This window comes from Podarcis cretensis (assembly GCF_951804945.1).
Source record: "Podarcis cretensis genome assembly, chromosome: 3".
Taxonomy (NCBI): Eukaryota; Metazoa; Chordata; class Lepidosauria; order Squamata; family Lacertidae; genus Podarcis; species Podarcis cretensis.
The window spans coordinates 101112463-101139646 of record NC_137172.1 but is presented as its reverse complement, the minus strand read 5'-3'; the positions used below and the strand labels follow the sequence as shown (position 1 = coordinate 101139646).

Here is a 27184-nt window from a genome sequence, read left to right as displayed (position 1 = left end):
AGTGTAAAGCAAATGAACATATGTAAAGATTCAAGAGAGGCCGACCGAGAGTGGTGGTGGTGTTTTCCGGCACCAGTGTTGGTGTGGCTTACCAGGAGCAGGGCAGGGAGGTTTGAACTGTGTCGATACTCCTGCAAATATCTTTTCTTGTACAAGGCCATGGGTGTTCTGCTTTATTGTATGGTGGGGTGGTACCTTACTAAGACATACTCGGAGCAAAGCCCATTGAAATCAATGGACAAGTTAGTCATGACTCGGTTGGATACAAGCCATGGAATATATTCTACATATGAAGAAGAAGAGTTTGGATTTGATATCTTGCTTTATCACTACCCAAAGGAGTCTCAAAGCGGCTAACATTCTCCTTTCCCTTCCTCCCCCACAACAAACACTCTGTGAGGTGAGTGAGGCTGAGAGACTTCAGAGAAATGTGACTAGCCCAAGGTCACCCAGCAGCTGCATGGGGAGGAGCGAGGAAGTGAACCCCGTTCACCAGATTATGAGTCTACCGCTCTTAACCACTACACCACACTGGCTCTGAAATACCTTAGGCGTACCCAACAAAGTAGCTCTGTTAGGGCAATAATGTTTGGCTGTGTAAAGTAACTTTTTTTGCCCTCTTCTCTCCCCATGTGCTCCCGAAATCTGTTTTGGGTTTCCCTTTAACCCTCTGGAGCAGACTTGAGGAGTTCGTGGGGGGATGGGACGAATGGATGGAGGAGAAAGAGAGGAAATCCCATGGCACAAATAGAACTACTTGGTTGGATCCTGCCCTACAACCATAGGCCTAGCCTGCAGCAGAATCATGGCATCTGGGTTACACCAGTACCAGTGTTTCCTGCAGTGATTACATGACCTGTGAAGGGGAAACACGCATCCATTGGGTGTGTATACTGGGGAGCCAAAACTGACTGCAACATTCTGTTGCGTTCCCCTAAAGGTTTAGATATGTGTGTCTCCCCAGTTGGTTTTATTGATGGATTTTATTGTATTTATTTGAATGCAATCAGAGAACACTTGGGATATAAATAAAAATAAAATAAGTATTATGCATGCTCTAAGAGGGGAAATGGCAGCTGAATTCCCGTGGAATTCCCGTAAAGTGTGGGGTGGATCTAAGACAAGGCTGAATTATAAAAGAAAACAAGAGTAGGGGGAAGCTCACTTGCAGTGTTCCAAGTAATCTGGAGGGATATTTAAAACAGAGACAATATTTTACTTCCAAATTTCCCTTGTCAGCAGAGAGGCTATAGCGTGGAATAGTGTTGATGGCATAACTCCCGCTGGCTTAAATACTGTACGCATGATTGCTTTTATTCCTCTGAAAATCTGAGTTTTGTAACAGCTCTGTATGAAATTCCTACTAGAGTCGGTAGCTGATTTCCATCTGCAGAGGCAAAAAGGTTAAAATGAAGAGTGTCAAGAGTAGCTCACTGCCTTAAGTTAAGCTGCAGTCCTCCGCACTGCTACTGTTGGCGTACAAACCTTGTTAAAACAGAGTGTGAGTTTAAAAATTCAGTAATTAATGAGCCTGCTATGAATGGAAAGACATGCAGGTGCAAGGCAGTGTCACTGCACAGCCATCTAATGAGAAAACTCAGGCTGCCGTTAATCAAATAAGTATGTAAATAAAACCAATTTCTCAGGAGCCTTAAATACAGGCTTCACTGGGAAAACCCACAAGGTTTATGAAGCACATGATTTCCTGCACTGTAAACATTAAAAGTCAGGACGCTTTTACTTATTGCAACCCTGGCAATAGGTATACGACAAAGCGTGTTCTCCTTCAGGGAGAGCACGTGTTGCGGTGGGGTCTACTGAGCCACCCCTTTGTTGCTGGGTAAGTTCTCCAAGATGGCCGGGGGACATTGATTGGATTGCCGAGTTGCTGGGGCAAAAGTTATGTTGCAATTTTGGTGGGAGGGGTAAAAGGTTTAAATACTCTGCACACAGCCTTGTACTTTCTCTTTTGCTGCGTGCAGCGGATCACCCGCCCACCCGCCCTAGAATAAGGGGTTTGTTGCGTTGACCTTGCTATGCCTGTCATGGGGTCGTCTGCCTTTGAGCAGGGGCCTGGTAGGAATTTTTCCACCTGGCAAATTGGCTGGCTGGGTGGTTTTTTGCCTACTGCGTAGCAAATCGTCACAACTTGTAAGGTTGTGGTTAGGCATTGGTTATAAATCTGGTGGAGGAGGGGTTAGGATAGGCTGGGCCTACCCCTCCATGGAGGGGTTCAGGATAGGCTGGGCCTGCCCCTCCATGGTTGCTGCGGAAAGGGAATTCCGTTAAAGGAATCCTGGGGCTTGCCATCTTTTCGTCCAATCCCTGGAATGGGACTAGGGCCGGCAAGCCTTCGGGGAGCAGGCGGGTGAGAGTTGAGGGTCTGTGTCTCAGCTCCAATTCTTCCCCGACTTGCTTTCCCCCGCACTGTCTTTCGGTGGTGCCCGGAAGTCAGTTCTGTCCCCAGGCGGGGGGACAGATAGTCTTAACCAATGCCTAAACAACCACTCACAGTTTGTATTTTAATAAAGTTGTGGCCAAAATCATGCCAAAAATCTTAAACAAAAATTACGTGTCCGTTGTGAGTTATTTTGGGGGGTGGATTGGGGACCTCAACACGCAAAACAAATCTTCTTTCACAAATGGCACAACCATAAAGGGTCTATCCTTAGAGGAATAATTTTACTGCTGTTGGTCTCCTTGCCTCGTGGACCCGGTATTGTCTGTGGGATCTGCCAAATGGTTCGTGGAAGAAAGCCTTTGTCCTACTGAAAATATACATTTCAGCTTTCTTTCTTTCTTTCTTTTTTAAAAAGAGTCAATACCTTTGACAAATAATGTTTGTCATTTGCCTTACTTGAAAGGAAGCAATAGACACTGAACATGAGAAGCCTCGTTGCTATAGAGATTCAACTCTTTCTGTGCAAATTGCTGGGCAAATATGTGAAGTACACAAAACAAAACTAGCTAATAGGAAAAGCTCTTATAAAAGACATCACCTTTAAAGGCGGGACGACTGTACAGGACAGATGACAACATCTGCCAGCACCTCCCCTGTTTGAGCAGAGAAGCCTGATCAGGAAAGGAATCCCTTGAAACCCAAACTATCAAAGACTCTTCAAAGCTTTCTTTATTATCATCTATCTAAGCCTCACCCCTTCTCTTTTTTAAATAAATAAATAAGTGACTTCATTGCAGTACTGCAGCGTGAATTGTTAAGAGCTCCACGCTTAATTACTGCCTAAGCATACAGAAAAAGAGCTGACCTGAACATTTTATGTTGACGCTAAATTGAATTCCATACATTAGCTGTAGGCCCTTAGCAAAGTCACAGAGGGAGATATATGGATTTCTATCAAAGCCCAGTGGCATTTTATATGCCTAGGACCTTGGCTAAAGCTGCACATTACCAAACTCCTCGAAGGAGTGCTTTTAGAAGATCTCTTTTAAATGAGACATATCTAATCAGGAAGCTTTTCACGACATCTCTTTAAACCCGTCACTGGAATGGCTTTTGTCTAAAAGGGGCAGTAATTCTACTTAATGAGGATGGTTTCTCACAAGGCAACCACCACATTCCATTATATTTGAGATGGAGTAGAGACAGTTGTGCTACCTTCGGAGCCGACAGCAATCTCAGCATTCAGCATTTTACCATAAGGAACAAGGTAAAAAAATGCAAGAGTGCTCTCCCTCCCATCCTTTGGTAACAAATGAGCTGAACCTAATAAAAGGAATCAAATTATTGGGGTGCATGTTACAGAACTCCTGAGATCCTTACAGGGGTCACCCTTATGACCTTTGCTTAAATGGACAGTTGTGTTCAAGAGGCTTTCAGTGACCACTGACCTCGAAACCTGACAGCTACTGAAAAATATTATTTTGAATTTTAGATTGGTAAATATTTTATTTAGTCCATTGAATAATCCCAAGGGATACTGGTATTTTTTTTTTACCAGCAGTTACCTACTCATTTCAAGAATATATACAAGTAGGCATTAGCACGAGGGCTAACTGTAACTATTATTGCTTATGGAGCATCATTCTTGTGACCAATGGTGCTTAGTAATCACCAGTTGTAAAGGAATATACTCCCAATTGTAACACCATATACACAGCCAAGTATTACTAGTGTAATCCAACTTTTGGTAATAATTCTTGGGGGGATGTTTGCTCACAGCCGCTCACTCTGTATTTCTCCCTCAGCATATGACCAGCAGTAACCTTACAGTTTTGTGGTAGAGTATTTTAAGGCCTGATTCAGATTGCAAAACGAGGTAGTACAGTCCTTACAATTTTAAAGTAAGTTTCAAGCAGCGAAAAGCATTCATTTGAAAGCTTCCTTATGTGAAGACTGTCACCATGTCAACAACTGAATATATACAAGCTGATGAGGGTCTGTTTCCATATGGAGATGTTTTCAGATGAATAATCTGAAAGCAGGGACTATACCACCTTATGGTTTACTTCCACATCTGCCCTCTGTTTCGTCAAGGTACCCCTCACCAACGAGTGAAAAAGAAGAAGAAAAGTCACTAGTAACATTCAGTTTCTACCACAGTTTCATACATGGGACAGAGCTGCCATGGATATCCTTAAGTATAAGCCTATATGGACAAGTATTTAAAAAACTAGCAGAGCAGAAGTGCTTTTAGTTACTGGTGCCTGCACCATGCAGTGCAGTGCTCTTCCTTTTCTAGCGCAACATGGAAGAACAAACAGCCTATGTCAGGACCTCTCCTTCAAGGTCGAAAGAGGGTCCATGTTTCTACTAGTGGCAGGATTCTATATAAAGGACTCTGAATTTACAGAGAGGAGGGAGAGGGAGAGAGAGGAACATGTTGCTCACCTGTGTGGCTGAGCAGTATAATTTTCATATCAAGCATTAATGACAGGCAACTTGCCTAGAGATATATTCATTCATTTTTTTCTTTCCAGGCACTGCACATTGGCTGAACCATTTTCTGCATGGCCACAGAGCTGTGATGTGAATGACAATTAATGCTAAGCAGCCAGGGAATGTTGCTCAAGTTATTAGGAGCCACTGAAGCTGAATGACTCATTTTGGTACTATTTACGGAGCTGAGGAGGTGAACAGCTTGCTGCAGAACAGATGTTAATGACAGGCTACCTGAATCCCTATCGAAGAGCGCCGACTCTTAAGGAACTCCTCCGCTTTTGACACGAGGATGGCCTTGTCGCTGGTTCGCACTGAGGGGCCGTGGCTCTCAGGCCCATGGCGTTGCGCCGCGGCCGTTTCCATAGCCAGGTTCATGGCCTTGTTGCTATCCAAGCTGTCCGTGGAATTGTACATCCCTCGACCGTCCTGAGGCCACGGTGAAATCCTCTGAGTCCGGCTATCGTGATAGGCATCCTGGGTGGATTCTGTGCTGCTCTGTGCTGTAACTGAGATGAGTGGCTTTGAGGTTGTACGAGGGGGTACAGGCGGTGGCGTTTTTTTGTAACTTGTGTAAGTTACAGCTACAGAAGAAATTAAGAGAAAGAAAACACGATTAATAATAATAATAATAATAATAATAATAATAATAAACAACACTGTTGTGATTTATAGGGTGGGTGGGAACTGTCAGAGGACGATTATGCTGCTTAAAAAAACAGGAGGCAATTATGAAATATGCTCATCTGTGAACCTCACAATCAGCACAAATTCCCTCTCACATACAGAATGGGTAGCCATAGCAACAGGTTCATTTCATTTCAAACAGGAAACAATGACTGCGAATGTTCCTCTTGCACAAATGAGAACCCTCAGCCCCAGTGAAGGGGAAAAGCAGCTAGGAGAGAATGCCTGCATCTAAGTTTAAGCAAAGATGGGAGGCCAGAAACAAGGAATGAAATACATGTGCTTGTTGTTGCTCCCACAAATGGCCCAAGAAGGAAGGTATAATTCTTTCCCTCCCCTCCATTCAGTGCTGGAATGGATTATGCAATGACCAAGTGGATTAACGACAGGTTGCAACGATCCTGTAACAAACCCAGCTTCCCAACACCCAGAACCCTTCTAATTTTCAACTATGGAGGAAATGGAAGGAGGGGTGGCAAAAAGAGGGAAGAGAGAGGACAGTGAATTAAAAGCTTCCTTGTGGTTTATGAGATGGGGAAATAGTCAAAAGATGAAACATACTACTTGAAACTGTTTTTGCTACTGGACTAGGAAATGGGATGCCCACTAATGAGGATGGTTTTATCCCACCCAGTTTAAACTACCTATTTGGTGACTAATAAGACCCAGAGATAAGACGAGGAATGCCTGGGAAGACAGTTGGTGGCACCCCTACTACTACATAGGCACCTTGCAAAGGGCACTGAGGTTGATTATACAGAAGTGCAGAGTACGGAGCACAGAAGAAAGCCTTGAAAACAAATATCTACTGTTACTGTTATTCACATGAAGCAGGTCTGATTTATTTGCCCAACCCACATAATAATGCTATCTCGCCCAGCAAAGCATGCATAGTTATGTTAGAACAATTCATGGTATAATCTCCATGCGGAAAAGTACTCCACATTTTATTTGTACAGAAAGTTGGGCCGAAACTGGTCTATGCCAGGCACAGCATAGCTGGTGAAGATTCTCCCACTCGCTCGCACTTGCCAGAAAAGACACCAAGCAGAAGACAAAATGGCAGCCTAGAAACAAACTGGACTGAAGTTTTGAAAGATACAGCTAGCATTTTGGAACTGTTGACTTGGACCCAGAACTTTAGGAAATGGTTTTAAATGGTTGTGTTTTCTTCTTCCTCAAATTTTATTTACTGGTCTTTAGTCCTACATATGGGTGAGCACACAACTAAACGAACCATTGCCTTAAACACATTGCCTGTGGTCTTTGGATTAAGGGCTGTATAGAAATTTAATTTAATTTAATCAATCAATCAATCAATCAATCAATCAATCAATCAATTAAAGTAACCTGCTCTGGAGCAGTCCTCTGTGTCAGCTTCCTGCCAAAAACCACCCTCAGCTACTCATTGTCTCCCAACAAGGCTCACTGGGGCAGCGAGGTGGTTGGCAGGAAACGAATGTGAGATTGAGAGCTCTTAATTTTTTACTTCAGAATAAAAGTGGCTAACTTAAGCATGTATTTTTAAAAGCGTGCCCACTGGAACACAGACTTGTTTTGTTGGGCAGCGGACAAAAATAAACAAATCCTGTGTAGTTCATTACTCATATGCAAACCTGCAAGAGTAAGATTTGTCTAAAAAGATGATTGACAGATGAACTTCTTCCCTGGTTTCCCCCCTCCCCATCTTTCTGATAGGAAAGCAGACTGTATTCTGCTGAGGATCCACTTGTTGAAATATGATATGTAGTGTACAGTAGTTCCCTTTTTCTGTAACTCCTTTTCAGCCTTTTCCAGCATTAACCTGGAGCTGCTTTGTTCCTTCCTCGGGTTCCCAGGTAGGCAGCTTTTTGAAATAAAGGATGGAAATTGGCAGGTACCATTTAAAAGGAGCTCTGCTGCATCAGAGCCAAAAAACCCCACCTAGTCCAGCATTCCTGCCTCTGGTGCTGGAGGTCGTACACAGCAATGGATAGCCTTCCACATGTTTCAATCGATCCTGAATGTCCTCAGATAAGAACTTTCCAGTCAGGTGGGTATAACCACATTGTTCTTCCCAATTTCTGTGTTTTGGTCAGGTTTCTGGAGGCTGGTCCACTAGGTCAAATGGGAGCATTGCCCCAACAATCTCATCTGCCCTCAGCCAGCCCCCTCTTGCCTGTCTTATTGTTTACAACTGGCCAAGGAAGTGGCATTCGCTATATCACCTTTCTCTTCCTTAGTCTCAGTATTGTCTTAATAGAATGCAACAAGCAGAATGGAAAAGAAACCAAGCAAGGTGCCTGACCTGTTTGTAGGACCCAAATGTACAGAAATCTCAAAAAGAGAAGAATGAGGGAACAGAGGCTCACTGAACAGGACCTTGGAAGGTGGCCATCTTGCAAATAGCTTGTCCATTCACAAACTACTCTTCAGCACAGTTAGTACAGTACACAGAAAGAGAACCGCTTTGCCACAACTAATGTGGAGATGCTGTCATTCATCAGGAGCAACAGGAGGAGGAATTCAGACGACTTGGTGCTTGTGTAAAGAGTTGCTGACACAGTCCCCCCCATCTCTGTTGCTATAGATAAAGAGGAGACCCCCAAAGATTCTATGGGGTGGGGGGAAAGAGAGACATGCCACCCCCTCAGGAAGAAGAAGTAATAGAGTCAAAAGGAATAATCTACAGCTTTGCGAGTTTTTTTGGCATAATTGGATGAAATTTGCAGAACTGAAAGCCCCTTCTGCGAAATTTCAGAAGAAGAGCTGCCACGATTTCCTTGCACAGGCAGCCTTTATAGGCTCGGTATGGTCATAAAACGATGTGCTTAACCTTGCCTATTGTTTTATACTCAATTTGGATGAAAGCAGCATGCGTGCGAGAGAAGTGCCGCTAGATAAGAAACCCGCCAAACTGCAGGCAAATAGGTTCATTGTCTTTTCTGCTAGGCACATTTGAAGTTTCACTGGGGAGAACTGAAAGGGATTTGCTTTCCACCCTGCAGTTTTGCACTCAGAAGTTCAGTGGTAGTGCTCCTAAGGATGGTATTGCAAACAGATCAAGCAAATGATTTTGGTATGAGAAGGAGGCTGACTTCTTTTTCTTTTTTTGCACAGAAACAGCCTTTTGTGAGGTGGGGGGCACTGTGCCATAAGACTGTCTCACTGTGCTGCCACACAGAGGAAATATTCGTCTTCTGGACCCATATTTTCTTCGCCCCCTATCTTTCATAGCAACTTGCTTTGCGTTTATGCGTGTGAAGTTTTTTGAGAGTGGGGGGATGTGTGTTTCTCAATTGTGCTGTGCCCTGCACTCATCCTGCTCTTGCTGTGCGCCTCCTCTGACTCTTCCCTGAGCAAGAGACACCAGTGATGTTTCTATGCAGGTGCCTTCTAAGGCTGTGGCTGGTGTGTTGCTCATGAAACCTTCTTCCTGCTTAGCTGCCCCTACAATGCAGGCAGCTGGCGGAGGTGGGATTTGCTGCCGACTCAAAAAGATCCATGCTCTGCCACTTCTGTGACAACCCAGAATTTGTCATTGTTGTGGGCTTCTGCCATAGGAATGGCATTGGAGACACAAGCCCTTGGCAATGGAGGCCCCGTGCCCACCACTGGAATATTGCTGCATCTTTGTGGTGGTGGTAGGCGCTTTGAGGGCTGGTGAGGCAATCTTCCTCCTCAACCAAATTGTCCAAAAGCACATCGGAAAGCTCTCCTCTTCAGTTTCTCTATTTAGCAAGCTGACTTCTCCTCAAAGTCCTGCTTGGTGCACCTGCTTGTAGCAGTGAAGGTAGTGCGTTTGAGTTTTGTAAGAGGTAGAACTCAAATGGCTAATGCAGCACTGCTGACAAACCAGAAAAAAATAGATTGTTATAACAAAATGTAAAAAAAACAACAACTATGGAAAAACATGCACAAAAATCTCTGCTTTCTGGCGCCATCTGGTGTTGCATGTTTATAGCGCATTCAAATGGTTGTTTATTTACTAATGTAGCTGAATCCTAAATGGAAATTAAAATATGTACAGTGGTACCTCGGGTTACATACGCTTCAGGTTACAGACGTTTCAGGTTACAGACTCCACTAACCCAGAAATAGTGCTTCAGGTTAAGAACTTTGCTTCAGGATAAGAACAGAAATCGTGCTCCGGCAGCGCGGCAGCAGCAGGAGGCCCCATTAGCTAAAGTGGTGCTTCAGGTTAAGAACAGTTTCAGGTTAAGTACGGACCTCCGGAACGAATTAAGTACTTAACCCGAGGTACCACTGTATTGTATTCTGCTTATCTGCTCACAACTGTGACTGCTTGCATACAGCCCGACAACACTGTGCAGACTTATAGTGTGTGAGAAATACCGCACAAATAAAGAAGGCAGTTTGTGACTGATAAATAAAACAAATCGCTTGAGACAGACAAAGGGATGAAGCAGAACTCAGGGTGAGTGCTTGTGCACTGCACACTTCCAACAATATATGCTGCAGGACTAAGTGATATTGGCATGTGTGTAACTTCCCTCGCCACAAAAGCAGGAGATACATATTATGACAGATAAGTAAAATGAATCAACTGATACAGGCTCAGAGATGGAGCTATTCTAAGGCAAAGAGGGAGGGGAAATAACACTGACTACAACTAATTAGAACAATCAACCCATCCATAGGCCAAAAAAGCAAAAAAGCAAAAGAAAGCAGGCAACTCCAAAACAAAATCAAGAGGTAGATTTGAAAAAGGCAATAAGGATTGGAGGGGGTGAGGAAAGGGTGAGTAAATAAGAGACTGGCAGTATAAGTTTGGGAATGAGGTAAACTTGTACTGGCGAAACGTAAAATCATTTTTACAAGCCTCCGATTCACTCTACGAGAACTCGCTCAATGTTACAATGCTGAAGCAGTAGCGGTTGGCCGGGTGCGATGGCGGTGCTTGCCTGCAATATCCTTTACTGGGGGAATGTGGTAAATTGGCAGCCAAATTGGTGTGATGCAAACACACTGGCAGGAATGCTGAATTGGTTCCATCATGCTGTCCTTTCCCCACCCCTTTGACTCATGTAAACAGCGGAGACAGCAGTAAAGGGTGGCCAGGAAAATGCTGCGGCCTTATTAAATGCTACTGGTCCTAGGAGACCGAAATAACAAATGGCAATAATCACCAGAGAGCAAAACTATTACTTTGACATCAGTATCCCAAAGCACCGGGTCAGCGGAGCCATGGTATAATAATTTCCTTTGATTGCGGGTTAGACCTGTCAAGCGCAAAGCAACTTCCCCTCCACCCTTAGAGGCATAATTTTGCTTTCAGTAGATACTTCTGTGAAACGTTTTCCGTGTTCGGATCAGTAAGGTACTGCAAGGAGTTCCAGATTTTCCACCTTCGGTTCATGGCACCCCACCTGTATCCTTCGTCACCTCAGACAAATCCCCAATCCCTTCAAAGTGGTGTGTTTTGCTTCAGAATCCAACCAAATCCAACCCCTAACAAATACTAGACAATGTATCGATTGTGCAGTAATGTCATTTATTTCTCTTTAAAGAAATGGCAGTAAAATATTAGCATCATTAAATATAAATAATGAAGTAATTATTTTTAAAACTTGCATCCGAAATGGTCACATCATTAACACACACATTTTAAAAATGGGTGTATTTATTTATCAAGAACTACTGATGGTTAATAATAATTGTTTTTAATTGCATCATAAATCATAATCACAACATAAATTGAAATGTATATTCACTGAAGTATGATACTGGGTTAATTTATTATGTTAATTTAATGGCCTATCTATGACTTGAATTAGTCAGCCATTTAAAAAAAAAACTATTTCTTATCAATAAAAGAAGTAGCAGAAAATGTAATTTTATTTTATTTTTATATACAAAATTAAACATTGATCCACTTTTAATTTTTGGTTTTAAATAATCTCTCTTGTCTTTCCACCACAGGAACAATGTGCAGGTCTTCTGTGCTGCTTTCATGAATGGCTTCCTTGACCCATTTGTGTAAGTCCTGTTTGGAAAAAAATGAGATGAAAAATTAAGGATGTGGATAACTTAAAACTGCTCAGACAAGAACTTTTCAAGCTGAACTTAAAGTTGCTAAAAGTTAAAGGCACACTTTTTTAAAAAAAAGTTACAAAACAATGCTTTTCCTATGTTAAGTTAGTTGTTGTTCAAAGTTCTGTCAGTAAAATGAAATCTGTTCAAAGCCAAGTTTTGTTCACTATGTGTTCCCCATAGTTAAGTACATGTGATAAAGAAAGCTGCAATTGTGTAAGGTTAAACATAAAAATACTCACACTGGTGTTGAGGGAAATCTTTTTGCTTCACCAAGACGTTACTGCAGAAAGGAAAGGACGACTGAAATGAATTTTAAGTAGAAAAATCTGCACAAGTTAAAATGCAAGAATATCAGACAGATCTGATAAGCAGAGTTAGGCAGATATAAGCCCTACAGTTTATCAATAGCCTCAGAAACACCAACTGCATAGCATTATACTGCTTACAGTATAATAAACTGCACTGCAGAACAGCTTTGGCTTACATGATAAGGTATGCAGTGGAGCAGAGTTGGGGGAAATCTGTGGTCACCCACATATTGTGGGCCTACAGCTCTCATCATGCCAGACCACTGGGTATGTTTGCTGGAGCTGATGGGAGTCCAACTAATACATGGGAGTTTAATGACACAGCCCCAGTCCTGGCAATTGCCCAAGGCCCTATAGCTTTCTAGATGTCTGTGGGCTGCCCTCCGCAGCCTCCCTCTAGAATCTGTTGTTGCCGCCAATGCTACCTTGCTATAGATGGGGCTCTCTCAAGGACAGGATACTGAGTCTTAGCTTCTCCTGCTTCTCCTGCTAGTCATCCACAGCCAGGTGGCCAGCTGTGTGCTCGCTGATCTCTTCCTTCAGGAGAGAGAGTGACACACATGCATGTGCACCAGAACATTTGTGCATCGTATCCCTTCCACTCAAAATTTATAAATGTCCTGGGCTGGGCTGGAGAAGTTCAGGAGGCCTCCAAGTAATTCTTCTTCTGAGAACACACACCAGATACCTTCAAAAACGAGAACCAGGTTTTTGACTCTTACATTCTCTACAACCTGGTGATGTGGCAAAGATATCTGCAGCCAGAACCTCCATGATCTTGACTCCTTCATGTTATCAGGAGCATTCCACTTCTCCTGGATCACCCCATCCCTTACTTTAGAGCAGGCTTCCTCAAACTCGGCCCTCCAAATGTTTTGAGGCTACAAGTCCCATCATCCCTGACCACTGGTACTGCTAGCTAGGGATCATGGGAGTTGTAGGCCAAAAACATCTGGAGGGCCAAGTTTGAGGAAGCCTGCTTTAGAGGCTACCATGAGAGTGGGGTGGGCCCCCATTGTGGACATATGTGCCCATGTGGGGGTGGCAGACTTGGAAGGGGGCACATCATTCCATGAAAAGGCAGGGATCTGGAATGGGTGACGCTGCATCATCATCACTGGCCAAGACATGAATAGTTTGATAGCAGACTATTTGATTCAGAGCGGCTTGGACTCTGCTGGAAGGTCTGCTCTCCGATTCAGTCCATCACCCCAATCTGATTTGGAAACAGCTGCTCCTTTGTTCTAATAGTGTTTAGGATGCACGTGGTCTTAGGATGGACACAAGCTCAGAAAGGTTGCAAAAACACTGCCTCAATTCCACCCACCCCAGGCTTCTCTAACCACTAAAGGTCACCCCATCCCCTAAACTCAACCTTCTCTTAATCCAACCAACTACTGTACTCTCAATGGCCCACTCACCCCATATCCCTGCCCTCCCAGATCCATTCATTCCAACCCACCTCTGGATGCATCCTGCAGGGCTGCTGCCTCTGCCCACACTGCTGCTGCCACGCTGCCAATCTTGCCACTCTTGCTGCTATCAGATGAGCCCTCTGTCATGGCTGCAGGCACCGTGGCTTCTGCGACATGTAATGTCATGCTGTGAGGTATAATGTTATTCTTTGCATTGTTGCCGGAAAGCATCCTGGAAGTGACAGAGAACCCGTCTATTTTCAGCCCCCACCCTGAGCAAAACAGGGAGGGCTTTTTTTTTGTAAATGGGTACACATTTTCATGTAACACAGTAGCCTATTTTCAGCTTCATACTATTGCTGACAATTCTGTCTATAAGTATACAATGGCTTCCAAACACTTAAACAAGTGACATTTGCACATTTCCTACACATAATGGTGTCACGGGGCATCTATGTCTCTCCTTCTCCCGCCTTCTCCCATAGATGAAATGTCATGTATGAAATAATTCGGTGGCACATACAAAGTATGTGCATTTGGTTCAGTTAAAGTTGATCTGCCTTGGTAGTAATCCATAACCGTTATCGGTTGCCATACATCCAGAACTTCCCAGACATATCTGGAATACTGCAGTCAGAAGCAGTGTCCGGGTGGAAATTGCTAAAATGTCCAGGAAAACCCATGTCAGCAGTGTCAGTTTTTGGCTCAACAACTTTTCTGTCCTGCTTTTCACTGTTTGAACCTTACCATAACAAAGCTAAAGGTTGTGTAATGCTTTCACACTCATCAGCCACAATATATACAGAATTGCACATTCATAAAAGAAACTGCAAAACAATTTTCTCAAAACTCTAGATCAGGATTGAATTGTTTACCTCAGATAAAACACTTGAGGTCCATGGAAGTCTATGGTGGGCTATAATTGTTCGCTGACAAAAAGTACAAGGTACCCAGAAGAATAATTCATCTGTGCAATGGTTTTGGTTTGTACAGAGAAGATGACAAAACACAGTCTCTGTTTATGGTGCAGCCCCATGGATATCACTGGGACTGTGTTAGCATAACAATCATAGTACGATTGAATTTGAAGGGACTCCCAAATTTCATCTAGTCCAATGCCCTGCAATACTGGAATCTCAGATAATCCTTGAATCATACTTGGAAAGAGTTAACATTTTAGCTATGTTACATTGGCTCTGATCTAGAAGAATGGACAAGGTGGAGTTGCTTTGCAACCCTTGGCTTAGCATGCAAGCAATTCTGAACTGAATACTTTGAAATGTGTGTGAACTCATTGTGTGGCTTGATAATTAAAATAGGAAGATATATATTGGGGAGGGGGAATATAATCATTTGCAGCTGATGAAGACCACAAGAAAGCTAGGATATAGGAAGATTTAAGAATAAAACACAGAACGCGCTCCCTATGTAAATGGTTGCTTAGATTTAAGCAGACTCTGCTTAGCCTCTTAGTGATGATTAAAGGAAGATGTTGAGTTCTAACTGGTAGCAAAGCAATGTAATATGGGATCAGTTTGCTTTCTAACAGTCCCATGAATGAGTTTTCCTGTTTTGTTTTTCAGTTCTGCAATAATCCTTGATTACTGGCGTTTCAATGAGCTGCAGTTTGCATAGGAATCACTCACAAAGAGGAGTTCTCGTGGATATTTTACACCATGTCAAGCGAATAGGCAACAAGAGATTGCTGTAAAGGTGTGGTGGGATATACAAGGTCGCTCATGTTCTTAGGCTTGTATACCATGCAGCAGACTCTCATCCCCTGTGTTGGCTCTTCTGTTTGGTGGAAGTGGCTCAGAAAGAAACCAGACAGCTCTGCCCAAATTAGTGTTATACATGCCCTGCACTGTAAACCAGTTTATATGTTGTAGCTCTGTTCAGGTTTATCCAAATACACCAAAATATCCACATACTAGATGGGAAAGTACCATGGCGGCAGTTTTAATTGGAGTTTTAGCCAAGTGGAGGTCACATTCATGAAAGCCCTCAAAGACATGAAGCATTCTAATCTCCCCATAAATCCCCTCTTATTTGGAAGCAGTAATCACCTTTCTTCCTATGAATCAATACAAAGACAAGCCTAAGTGGAAACTATCTGGGCTGACAGAGATAAAATTTCACTTGGATTTCACTTACTACCCCTTGCTAAAAAGGCATGGGGAACGTATTGCATTTTCTATGTAACAAGCCTCATTCATCAAAGGCTCATTTGTGCCTTGCCTTCAAATTGTTGTCGCCGTGCAAGGTGGCAGGGAGGTGGGGGCGGCAATATATAGCAGGCATCATTTACGAGACAGCCAGGAGGGCTTGTGTTTCAGTCAGAGAGAACTTCCCCTTCGCCCAAGATTAAGTTGCAGAAATCAGAATTTTCAATTAAATCTCCATTTTTTTGACAAGTGTGAACAAAAGGTGAGATGAGTCCCTGGAAGAGGTTAATCGTACCTTAGATCTTACACGTACCGTATTTTTCGCCCTATAGGACACACTTTTTCCCCTCCAAAAATGAAGGGGAAATGTGTGTGCCGTCCTATGGGGTGAATGCAGGCTTTCGCTGAAGCCTGGAGAGCGAGGGGGGTCGGTGCGCACCGACCCCTCTCGCTCTCCAGGCTTCAGGAAGCTATCCGCTAGCCATGGGAGACCCACGGTCTCCGCATGCCCCAAGCTTCGGGATTAGTGCAGCGCTCCGCTAGCCATGGGAGAGCCTCGCGAAGTTGCGTGGCTTTCCCAAGGCTAGCAGAGACCTTGCCGGCACCCAGAAGCTTGGGGCATGCTGAGCTCCGCACGCCCCAAGCTTCGGGATTAGCACAGCGCTCCACTAGCCGTGGGAGTGCCGAGCAGCTCTCCCACGGCTAGCAGAGACCTTGCCGGCAGCCAGAAGCTTGGGGCGTGCTGAGCTCCGCACACCCCAAGCTTCGGGATTAGCGCAGCGCTCCGCTAGCCGTGGGAGAGCCGCGCGAAGTTGCGCGGCTTTCCCAAGGCTAGCGGAGACCTTGCCGGCAGCCAGAAGCTTGGGGCGTGCTGAGCTTCGTACACCCCAAGCTTCGGGATTAGCGCAGCGCTCTGCTAGCCGTGGGAGAGCCGCGCAGCTCTCCCATGGCTAGTGGAGACCTTGTCGGCACCCAGAAGCTTGGGGCGCGCTGAACTCCGCACGCCCCAAGCTTCGGGATTAGTGCAGAGCACCTGGGGGGGGAAATAAATTTCTTTCCTTTATTCCCCCCCCCCAAAAAAAACCTAGGTGCGTCCTATGGGCCGGTGCGTCCTATGGGGCGAAAAATACGGTAGTTTCTCTGAATACAAAGAGCTACATTTCCTGGGTTATATCCATCTGCACAAAAAGCATGGAACCCAACAGAACCATTCATACCTCAGCAAAGATCTGGCCTTAATAGTTGGGGAAACCATTTAAGCAAGTTTATAATTTGGCATGCTCCAAGGTGAAAAGCGGGGAGATTTTCAGACATTTGCCAACAAATGGGAGGTAAATAGGATTTACCTCACTGATTTATAAACGCCTCATGTTCAGTACAGACATGGAACTCACTCACTCTGATTTATGGCTGTACTTTAGAAAGCAAATTCAATTTTTTTTTTTTAGTTATGACAGTTTTAGCTGTAAATATGTCATTTTCTAATTAAATAATGACCCCTTTTAAGATTCTTCTATGACGTCCTGTCTCATTTTAGGGAATATACTCCACAGAGACATGTGGGTTGTTGGGTTTTTGGTTTTTTTTAAAGGAAGTCAGAGACATCTTCTTTCACAATCTGCTTGCCTTTTCTTTCCTTTTTTAGGAAAAGGGAAGCAGGAAAAACACAGCTAAGGTTTGCTTAAGTGTACCTGTAAGTGGAACTCTGTCTTCCTCTTGTGTTCTCCTGTGGGACTGTCTAGAACAGGTGTGGGATATGGCCCTGGGGGCTGCAGAAGGAAGAGGGAATCAACAAATATCACCTCCTCCATTTCCTCCACTGGGACCCTCTGCTGGACCTTGGCTCTTTCCATAAATTGAGGAGCACGTCTGGCTCAAAGCCATATAAATGACAGGAGGACTACAACATGAATTATTCATTTCACTGACAGTCACTCAAAAGCTGTACTTAAGACATTTCTGTCCTCTGTTTTGAAATGTCCACAATGAAATTCTGCAACCTAAATTGTGGAACAAGGGACGCGGGTGGCACTGTGGGTTAAACCACAGAGCCTAGGGCTTGCTGATCAGAAGGTCATGGTTCGAATCCTCGCGACGGGGTGAGATCCCGTTCCTCGGTCCCTGCTCCTGCCCACCTAGCAGTTTGAAAGCACGTCAAAGTACAAGTAGATAAATAGGTACCACTCTGGCAGGAAGGTAAACGGTGTTTCCATGAGCTGCTCTGGTTCGCCAGAAGCGGCTTAGTCATGCTGGCCACATGACCTGGAAGCTGTACACCGGCTTCCTTGGCCAATAAAGCGAGATGAGCACCGCAACCCCAGAGTCGGTCACGACTGGACCTAATGGTCAGGGGTCCCTTTACCTTTACTTTTAAATTGTGGAACACTTTGTCACAGGAGATGCAGTTGGCCTCCTCTCTTACTGTGTTTTTACTATATGGCAAAAGTTTTCCTGTTTATGTAGATGTTTGTGTTACCATATAGATACCAGATGCTTATACCAGAAGATTAAATTAATATAATATATAAATGTAAACAAATTTAATTATATATTGTATATATATTATAAATTAGCATAGTGTTTCAGTTTCCTGAGCACAGATTTGAACAGTAACAGAGATTTAACACCCCATAATTGGTTATTCATAAATTTCTCACGAGTTTAGGATTACTCAGTCGAATAAAACTCCTAATTGTAACCCATTGCTTCCCATTCTTCTCCTTACATATCTTTCATGACTTTTACATTATTCTTTTGCTCTCAGTGGTTAACTCACCATCCATTCACTTATCTTCTGATTCTGCTTCTACATTAAATAATGGTTTAAGAAATGATAACATGTTTGAAGAAAAGCTCAGCTATTTATTCCAAATGGAAATGACCCTCAGGGCCCCAACAGATGACCCAGCTTCTCCACGGTGGGCTCCTGATGTTCTTCTTCCCCTGTTTTGTCTGGCTAACTGAGAATAATTTTGTTCCTTCCACACGCCAGCCTTTTTTAAAAGCAGAGGTGGGAAGGGGTATGTTAATTTTGTTCTCATTTAATTTTGTTATTTGCATAACAGGCCTCTAGAACACATGACTCAGAGCAGGGCTTTCGGCATGGCCTGTTTTGTGAAGCAACATTTCTACTAAGATATGGCAAGCACCCACTATTTGAACTTTCCATTTTCACCAGCTGGCTGGATTGTTTTGTGTGCGTGCGTGCCTTGGGTATGGCTTGGTATTGTTTCAAACCTATCTTCAGCTATTTTCCCCCATCTTGCTTTTAAACCTATATTAAGTTGTCCTCATTGTACGAACGACAATTACCTTGAAATTTCTATGGAAGGTGACTCATAACAGAACAATACGATGGCGTAAACCATGCGCTATTACCATTTTCCTACAAATTTAATAATTAAGTTAATTGTTAGTGACGTATTAATACTAAGAAATCTAACTTGACCCATTCATATGTGTGTGTGTGTGAGAGAAATCTGTATCTTGGCAGCATTTGTATGGAAGAAAAATAGTGGGGCTGCAAGAGATTGTGGGGGCTGTAGGCCTTTGGGAGGAAAAGGGAAATAGGTGAAACCGCACCAAGGAAAGAGTCTAATACAGTGGTACTTCGGGTTACAGATGCTTCAGGTTACAGACTCCGCTAACCTGGAAGTAGTACCTCGGGTTAAGAACTTTACCTCAGGATGAGAACAGAAATCGCGCAGCGGCAGTGGGAGGCCCCATTAGCTAAAGTGGTACCTTAGGTTAAGAACAGTTTCAGGTTAAGAACGGACCTCCAGAACAAATTAGGTTCTTAACCCAAGGTACCAATGAAATGATGTTGGGTAGGGTTGCCATACCTTAAAGAACAACCCTACCCAACAGCCCGGGCCTTGGAAAGAGGTGAGTGGGTGGCAGCCAATGCCACGCCCATGCACCCCGTTCCCCAGCTCGGACTGGCAGTGGCCATGGAGTGCAAAGCAGCCTGAGCCCAAGCAGCCCAAACCAACTGAACCCAACTCCCCCCTCCCCAACAACCTGGACATTTCCTTTAAAATGTAAAAATCTGTCCGGCTGGACATTTTGGCCCCTCAAAAGTGGTTTTCCCAGATGTATGGCAACCCTAATATTGGGTATTCTTAACAGGAATGGGATAGCCAGGTGAGGCACAAAGAGGAAGCCAAAGAAGGAGCAAGGTCAAAGATGTTCCGAGGATAGGATGAAATTCACATATTCATATGCTCACCAGCCAGATCTTGGTGCACGCATCTTAAAGGTAAAAGGTAAATGTACCCCTGCCCGTATGGGCCAGTCTTGATAGACTCTAGGGTTGTGCGCTCATCTCACTCTAGAGGCCGGGAGCCAGTGCTGTCCACAGACACTTCCGGGTTACGTGGCCAGCGTGACGAAGCTGCTCTGGCGAGCCAGAGCCGCACACGGAAATGCCATTTACCTTCCCACTAGTAAGCGGTCCCTATTTATCTACTTGCACCCGGAGGTGCTTTCGAACTGCTAGGTTGGCAGGCGCTGGGACCGAGCAACGGGAGCACACTCCGCCGCGGGGATTCGAACCGCCAACCATTCGACCGGCAAGTCCTAGGCACTGAGGTTTTACCCACAGCGCCACCCGCGTCTTAACACTGGTTAAATAGGTTAAACTAGCATTGTTTGTTTTTTCTTCAAAGGGCGTTACGATTCTACAAATTTGTAAAATCTGCAAGTCCATCGAAAAGCTGTGCTGCGCATTGCACAAAAATAAACTCCATTTGCCAACACAGGAACACTTAGCGTAAAGGGTAATATTTGTGTATGCAGTTAATGCTTTTGTAAATCAAATAAGATCTCAAGGTTACCCACCTGGATACTTGTATTAGAGAGAGAGAGAGAGAGAGAGGGAGAGAGAGAGAGAGAGAGATATGTGGGCAACACTAGACTCAAGGTATGTTCAATAGATGACAAAAAAGGCTTCTATTTTAGTTCTGATAATTAACAATAAATTATAGTGCAGCAAGCAGTTAGCATCCTGAAGCAAATTATTGACAGCAGCTTCTTTGTGTCCCCCTACCCCTTTCTCTCTCTAGACAATCCATATTTCTATCTGATAGGAAACAGAATTTAACGTTCTGTGCAGCAAAAGCTGGCACAACCTCAAAATCTATAAACACTGTGTCACACAGGCTTTCTATACTTTTTGCAGAGGATAAAGTGTCAGCCTAATTCCTTAGAGTTCCAGCAGCACTAATTAAGCAGAGTTGCAGAGTGAATCATAGCAGTGGAGACCCTGGTGGTATGTATTCATTTTATTGTTCTTTTTTATTATTCCCTTAAATGCACACATGCAGTGATCACAAGGATGTCAGGAATTTTAACACCAAATTTCATGTTTTTGCAAAACGAAAGCTGTAATGAAATTGCTCGCCCAAATCCACAAAATTCTCCTTTGAGAATATCCGCTCACCTGGGACTCTGGGTGGGTGGCCCTTGCTGAATGGCAAAGCTGCGGCGGGTTCGGGGAGGCTGGCATCTTCTGGCCGGGGTGTGTGTGAGATAGTCACTTGGCGCTGTGTCCACCTCTAGCCGTGTCAGGCTCCCCGGCTAGGGAGGGCAGCACCTGCTAAGCCAATAAGAGGCAAGGACTTGGGGGCTGCGACCAGCCCTCCTGAACACTTGTCACTTGGATTTCTCTGCCGAGAAATCACTACTTGTCTGTCATGTGTCATTGTACGTCACAAAGGATTCTGGAGCACATTCAAGGAGTCCGCTCACCCCATCTTCCCTTATGTCAGAGACTGGCTGGATGATGAGGAATGGTTCCAGCAGGAGAACCCCCTAAGGAAGCCTCAGAAGGGGAAGGCTCCAAGCCAGATGTTGAGACAGAGGATGGGGGGGGGGGGACAGACGCAGAATAGTTGGATGCTGAACAAGCAATGGGCTTGAGTGAGAGAGAAGAAGAGGCAGAAAACACTGCAGATGTAGGACAGGCAGCTGAGGAGGAGGAGGAGGGGGCTGAGGCTGCAATAGATTCACAGGAGCCTGCCAGTCCTACTGTATTCAGCTCCCATCCCTCCTGGTCTCCAAGGACTCAGACTTTTGCATGTAGCAGGACAACAAGCCCAGAGCTCACAGGAGGCCCCTCCCCAGTGGAGTTTAAGACTGAAGGGAAAACAGCCAGATGGGGAGGAGACTTAGAGGAGGTGTGAGACCCAGATCATCAGTTCTGGCAACTGCTTTACTGGGGCCAGTCTCGCCGCAGTTTTCTCTATTTGTATTCTGTTTCCTTGAATAAAGAATCAGTTTTACTGCTCATTCCTGAGCCTCTGTGCTGACCAGCAGCTGAACCAGCCCTGACACCTTACGGCTGCACATGGCAGAAGATCATCATCATCATCAGCAGCAGCAACAGCAGCCAAGCTGTCTTTGTGGGAAACCTGTCCACAAGGAACCACTGAAAAGCTTCATTTGACAGTTGGATGACAGTGAGATCCTACATTTGACGAATGCAAAAAGAAGTGCCAACAAGTCTAAGGCATTTAAATGTTGGATTTTGAGGTAAAATCTATGAAGGCAGCATCATTTTTCTCAACAGAAGAGGAAGAGGAAAAGCTCTATGAATGTATACAGAATATATTCTCTTAGGCACTCATAATGTTCCAGTGATTAATTGCACCTCCTGTAAAGATATCCTTAAGGTATCGTTAGAATAAGTGTCACTTGTGACAAAGCCACATCCAGCACTGTGGATTTCGAGCGACCTTGAACGTAATATTTGAGGGCCTTGCGATTCCAGCAGTGTCATGTTCCCTCCTGCTGTGTGATCATGCTTCGACTCAACTGGATTTAGAAATGCAGGAAGATATATAATTACATTCATAAAAGTATTTAGTAGCTAAAAGTGTCTGTGTGAATCAAGGCATTTAGAAAAAAAAATGTTCCCTGCTATTCACCTACAGTTAGAAGAGTCTGATGCTCCCAAAGTGCTGACCTCATAACAGCTGGTTTTATGGGGTCAGCGAGATGACTGATTGAAATTGATCTGCATAATTCCATGGGGCATAACCTTGCGCAGTTTCCAGGAGGCTATCTAGCTACTGTTCACTTTATCAACCCCAAGAGCAAAAGTTCCCAGCTCTTTCTCAATAACCTTTTAACTGCAAGCCAAGAATGGTCGAGGGTGTTTGTTTTACAAACAGCCTTTCAAGTCGTATCCCACTCCTGCTATCGGTCCTAGCATCAAAATTGAAGAGGCCAGAAGCTGAGCTTTTTCATTTGGGGTTTTTCCTTCGGGACTCATTCTTCTTGATAGTTTGTCTGTCAGGACCTCTTTGACAGTTTTCAAGATGCACTACAAAACTCATTTATTTCCTATAGTACCAAAGAGTTCTCCTTAGATTTCTTGTTGCTTTCGCTTTTTAAGATGGCTGAAATCCCATGTAAGTTTACCAGGAATTAAGAACCATTCTGATTAACAGAGATAGCTCTTTCCAGCTACGCCAGTTGCTCCTCTGGTTTTCAATAACAACACATTGAGGCTGTATCACATGTATTAAATTCTTGCCCCCTAAATGGTGATCTCTGCCAGACCTTTGCTCCCCCAAATTAGTTTTTTCTGGATCCTCTACAACCAACCTCCCCCCTCTCTATGATTTAGTTCATTGTGATTTTATTAAGGAATATTGAGGTTACTTGCAAACTGCCTTGTGGGGTTTGTCTTTATCTTAAAAGGTGGGATTAAAAAAACAAAGGAATCGTGAAGTCCAGCGAGGTCTGTGATATTTCTGAACAGGTAGTTTTCCCCTGCTTAGAAACTTAGGTCAACTAAAAAAGCCAGGGTGGGGGACATATTAAGGCAGCTGGTTCAAATGGTTGCAACTCCAGGAAACCTTGTATTTTCAACCCAAAGAAGATAGTTTCAGCTCTCTAGGACTCAGTAACATTAGAAAGTCCCTTTGGAACGTAATGTTTTTCCACTTATTCCCATGGTGCCACAGTGAAAATGATTTAGAAATAATAATTCCTATCACGAAAACCTTCCAATGCTGATAGGCAGATATTTGCCTAACATGGTCTGTGACGATCACACAGGGTCCCTGGACGTTTGACGGTCTATTGATCCCTGTGCCACCACTGTGATTGCTTCCCTGCTACCACCAACCCGTTTCTCTCAGGTACACACGGAGTCCAGACAGTTGTTAACATTAAACCAAATAAACAAGGTTATTTTATAAGCATTAACAAGTTTATGGTTTCAGATAATTTTTCTTGTCAGTTTCTTAATCTTAGTTTCTTTACTGGCCTATACCTTCCTAATACCTTCTGACTGATTATCCCAACTGTCTATCTGACTCCTCTTAACAGATTCTCTCACTCTCTCACATCAAACTATCCCAACCCACAGACTTATCCTCCCGCTCTCTTCTCTAACACCTGACTGACATCTCAACAACACTAACTCTAACTCTAACTCTAACTCTAACTCTAACTCTAACTCTAACTCCTCCCCTTGGGTTCCCACTGGCCAATCACTTCACACTCATTTAACCCTTTCCTTATGACCCAGCATGATATCACACATCCAGGAGGGCAAACGCCACATGGTCAAATAGAAACCAGCGCCACTGTGAGAAATGGATAAGTGCAAGGCAGTGGCAGGCAATCAGATGTTTCAAACGTCAAAAATGTAATGGCAGCAGTTGATGAAGTTATCCAGAACACATCTGGCTCCTTGAGCACCAGTGTATCCCACAGCTGGTTTGAGATTCCAGCTGGATCTCACATCCTCCATCACTTGCTCCTGAAAGCAACATGTGTACCTTGATTGGCCGGAACTTATGACAGCTGGGAGGTTATGTGACCTTCTCAGGCATGACTCTGTAGCATTTTTGCACGGGTAGAGATCAGCAGTGATGGCAAAACACTCCCCTGCCTCTGGGGGACTTGTTTATGCACAATCTGGTTTCTGTGTACTGAAACATGAGACGAGACAGAATGCATTCTGCTTGAACTATCTGTGTGACTCCCTACAAATGCAGCATGTTTGCTATTTCTGGGTAGATTATATATTAAAATATTAGTGCAGTCACATGGGTTACAACTTCAGAATTGGCAAGGGTTATCCTGTTTCACCAAGCAACAATTTTACAGTTCTAGGAAACCACTTCTATGATTTGCCATATTAGCAAAAAATGAAATAAAAATACAATTAAATCTGATACATTATTAAATTTCCTAAATATTCAAAGGAGCCCATTTGCTACAATTTTTTAAAAATTAGTTTCTGACCTTTCTGCCTTTTACACAAAAGACACTCTATATATCAAATTATTTCTAACGCGCTGCTCTATTATTTAATTTGGCTTGCTTCAGATTAATAAGTAAATGGTCATTTGAAGTGTGAAAATAATATGCAAAGAAACTGCTGTCCACTGCATTTCAAATGCAGAAATATTAAATGGTTACTCCATCATTTAGAAGCTAATAACTTGTTTTGGAAATTGAAAGTTTCATTTAACACTGTAGTGCATAATAGTTACACTTCTTTTGACATTTGATATATATTCCATTTGAATATTTTACTCATTCTAGCATTCTCCCAGAAACCAAGAGCTGATTTGTGCAACGTTACAGATAATTCAAGTACCGTAGTTACAAGTTACAGTGCCTGCAAGCCAGTCTTGATTTTCAGCCTTCTAAATCTGGTGATGTTTGGAATGATGGTCCCACTCCACCCCCCCCAAGTCATTTTACTTAGCTTAATAAGACAGAAAGATGAAGTATTTGAGCAAGAAATTACCTGATACGTTCAGGAAACGGAAAAAAAAATGTGTATAATGAGAGTTAGGCATTTTCCCAAAGTCAGAGCCACTTTGTTTAAGCAGAAGACAGCTAATCAAGGGATACAATTTTATACAAGGCATAAAACTGAAGCATCAAGACAGAGAAATAAATGGTATTCAAATAAATGAGATTTTAGCTTGGTGGTGCCTTATATAGACTTACAGTGCGTCTCCTATCCCACAGTCCAACCCAAATATTCAAGGGCTATACTTGGGACTGAATGATATTTGCAGGTAGCAACGTTAGGGATATGGGTCTGTGCATCTTACCACTGCCTCACACATAGTGGCAATCCTTTTCTTCTTTTCTGAAGTTTATTTTCAGTTTTGCTGCCACTGGTGACAAGCGGCAGAGCTCCTGCGAGTGACTGACAGGTTGTTGGTTTTTTGCTCAGAATACCTCAAGGACTGCCTGTCTCCATATGAACCTACCCAGATCCTGAATTCATCATCTGAGGCCCTTCTTTGAGTGCCTCGTCCATGAGAGGTCCAAAAGGTGACAACATGAGAACGGCCTTTTCTGCAGTGGCTCCCAGTTTGTGGAATGCTCTTCTCAGGGAAGTTCATCTGGTGTCTTCATTAATATAATAATAATTTTATTATTTATACCTCACCCATCTGGCTGGGTTTCCCCAGCCACTCTGGGCGGCTTACAACATAATAAAAACATCAAGCATTAAAAACTTCCAGATACAGGGTTGCTTTCAGATGGCTTCTAAAAGTCAGATAGTTGTTTATTTCCTTGACATCTGATGGGAGGGCGTTCCACAGGGCAGGCGCCACTACCGAGAAGGCCCTCTGCCTGGTTCCTTGTAACCTCACTTCTCGCAGTGAGGGAACCACCAGAAAGCCCTCAGAACTGGAGCTCAGTGTCTGGGCTGAATGGTGGGGGTGGAGATGCTACTTCAGGTATACTGGGCCGAGGCCGTTTAGGGATTTCAAGGTCAGCACCAACACTTTGATTTGTGCTCAGAAACATACACCTTTAGGTCCCAGAAGAAAATGTTCCCCTTTAACCAGGTCTTAGGTAGACTGACATCCAATGCCCTTTTAAATGTGTTGTGGAAGAGCGGGTGTACACACACACACACACACACACACACAGGGAGAGGGAGAGGGAGAGGGAGAGGGAGAGATACCATATGTATATATGGTACAGGGCAACTTTCTCTTGCTTCCACTCCATGGTGTCATTCTCCACTCACTTTAAGTGTGGCACCTTAGACTATCAGGAATGGGTTGAAGACCAGGCATACAGTCTGTACTAGAGCAATAAGGCCCACCTAAGTGTTAGGCAGTCAGATCAGCAAGCCCAGGTCTGAGGTGAGGTAACGAAAAATACCTGACTGTTCACCGTGTACACAAATGGATTTATTTAAAATGTGCCTTACAAAAGAAATTGTCATCATGTCACTTATCCACTATAGTTACAATAAACTCACACATCAGACAAAAACTAAAGCTGCAGCAGCAGAGCAGAGACAACTAACAACATTTACAGAATATTACAAGTTGAGGACGACAACAGGACTTTGTCCGGCTTCTAGAAGCTGGTAAAGAACAACTCAGGCAACAGGTGGATGCCAAATGAGTGGCATAATAATGATTGTTGATGATTTATGACAAATAATGGGAAAATTATGCATATGGTGCATCAGCCTCTCTAGCGTACTTAGGCAGAATCCTAAGACTTTCTGTGTGCTGCTGACTGCTCAGAGCAGGGATGGTGCTTTCAAACTCTCCTCTTTCTCCCTGCCCTCTCTCAATCCAAGCCATTTTGGGAGTCCAAGGACAATATAGCAATTGCTGCACTTCAGGGGAAGGCTTCAGACAACTGTGTTTTGGGGTTAAAGGATGGAAA

General features: G+C 43.8%; 1 protein-coding gene and 2 long non-coding RNA genes across 11 annotated transcripts in view; 1 reads left to right on the top strand and 2 right to left on the bottom strand.

The window, feature by feature from the left end:
• Positions 1-27184, bottom strand: part of DLGAP2 (DLG associated protein 2) — a 420471-nt gene that overhangs the window by 34218 nt on the left and 359069 nt on the right. For all 9 annotated transcript variants that reach the window (XM_079969732.1, XM_079969731.1, XM_079969733.1 and 6 more), the window contains one exon: positions 5132-5481. In XM_079969732.1, coding sequence (XP_079825858.1) covers positions 5132-5481 — 350 coding nt within the window. The remainder of the gene's footprint in view (positions 1-5131; positions 5482-27184) is intronic.
• LOC307212807 lies at positions 5834-21940 on the top strand. The gene is made up of 3 exons (XR_013837237.1): positions 5834-5902; positions 11507-11563; positions 20688-21940. It is a non-coding gene; the product is annotated as an uncharacterized lncRNA (long non-coding RNA).
• On the bottom strand, positions 11410-15814 carry LOC307212738. Its single transcript, XR_013837160.1, has 4 exons — positions 15652-15814; positions 13391-13575; positions 11860-11900; positions 11410-11570 (listed from the first exon to the last, which is right to left on the bottom strand). It is a non-coding gene; the product is annotated as an uncharacterized lncRNA (long non-coding RNA).